This window comes from Monoraphidium neglectum (genome assembly GCF_000611645.1).
Source record: "Monoraphidium neglectum strain SAG 48.87 unplaced genomic scaffold scaffold04172, whole genome shotgun sequence".
Lineage (NCBI taxonomy): Eukaryota > Viridiplantae > Chlorophyta > Chlorophyceae > Sphaeropleales > Selenastraceae > Monoraphidium > Monoraphidium neglectum.
In genome coordinates, this window is record NW_014009457.1 from 1,838 (window position 1) to 2,752 (window position 915).

The following is a 915-nucleotide window of genomic DNA, read 5'->3' on the forward strand; positions in this document are numbered from 1 at the left end:
CGAATGTACACGACAGTTGCACTCTGACCGACCGCGAATGATATTGACACAACACATGACTGTTGATAAGGGGACCTACAAGGAGCACTGCTAACGGATCAAGCTGGCAGACTCCCCGCAACAACACAGCATGGACGCCTGGACGCGGGTGTTCACCCTGCTCCAGCAAGCCACAAAGCAACGGATGAATGGTCTGGATCAGATGCAGGTGCGGCCCTTGGGCAGAGCGGGGCGGCGCAGGAGCGCTGCAGCTGCAAGGCACAGCATGCAGCACTCCGCTTTTACGCGGCCAAGCGGCGGTGATGAGCCTGCCTTGCGCATCACACCTACCACAGGAGTATGTCAAAGAAAATCCCCTCACAAGGGAGCAGCTCAGCGCGCTGCTGGACACGTCGGGCCAGCTGCTGGGCGACAACAACCACAAGGTGTGGATTGCGCGACCGCCGTTGCTGTGGCGTCGTCTCGCCCTGTTCTGCGGCGTGCAGCGATGTGGGAGCCTGCCGGACCCCAACAGGCGTGCCAGACACCTGCACGCGCCCGTGCGGCCACTGCTCGAGCGCAGGTGGCGCTCAAGGCGCTCCAGGTGTGGGAGGCGCTCGTGTTGAACCAGGGGGACGCTGTCAAGCCGTTCCTCAACAACCTCCTCCCATTTGTGGTGAGCCGCGCGGTGCCGCAGATCGAGATGGTTTTTGGCACAGCACATGCATCTGTGCGGATCCAGAGCGCATCCGCAGCTGGCGCAGCGCTGCGCCGCATGGCCACGCAAGGTGAGGGCGTGCAAATGCATTCTTCTGCGCGGCCGGCCGCAGGTGGAGCGCCTCAGCGACAACCGCCAGGAGGTCAGGCAGGCGGCCTGCAACCTGATGCTGGAGATGCTGCAGGTGGGCCACAGCGCGCCGCCCGGAGCGCCCGCCG

At 64.0% G+C, this 915-nt stretch overlaps 1 protein-coding gene across 1 annotated transcript in view; it reads left to right on the top strand.

Annotated features, from left to right (window-relative positions):
- Positions 1–184: 184 nt before the first annotated feature.
- MNEG_13973 (hypothetical protein) overlaps positions 185–915 on the top strand; it is a gene marked incomplete at both ends in the record, with an annotated part of 2,825 nt that continues 2,094 nt past the window's right edge. Inside the window, 4 exons of the mRNA XM_014037556.1 lie at positions 185–208; positions 336–425; positions 563–655; positions 810–881. Of these exons, the coding sequence (XP_013893010.1) occupies positions 185–208; positions 336–425; positions 563–655; positions 810–881 (279 nt within the window). The remainder of the gene's footprint in view (positions 209–335; positions 426–562; positions 656–809; positions 882–915) is intronic.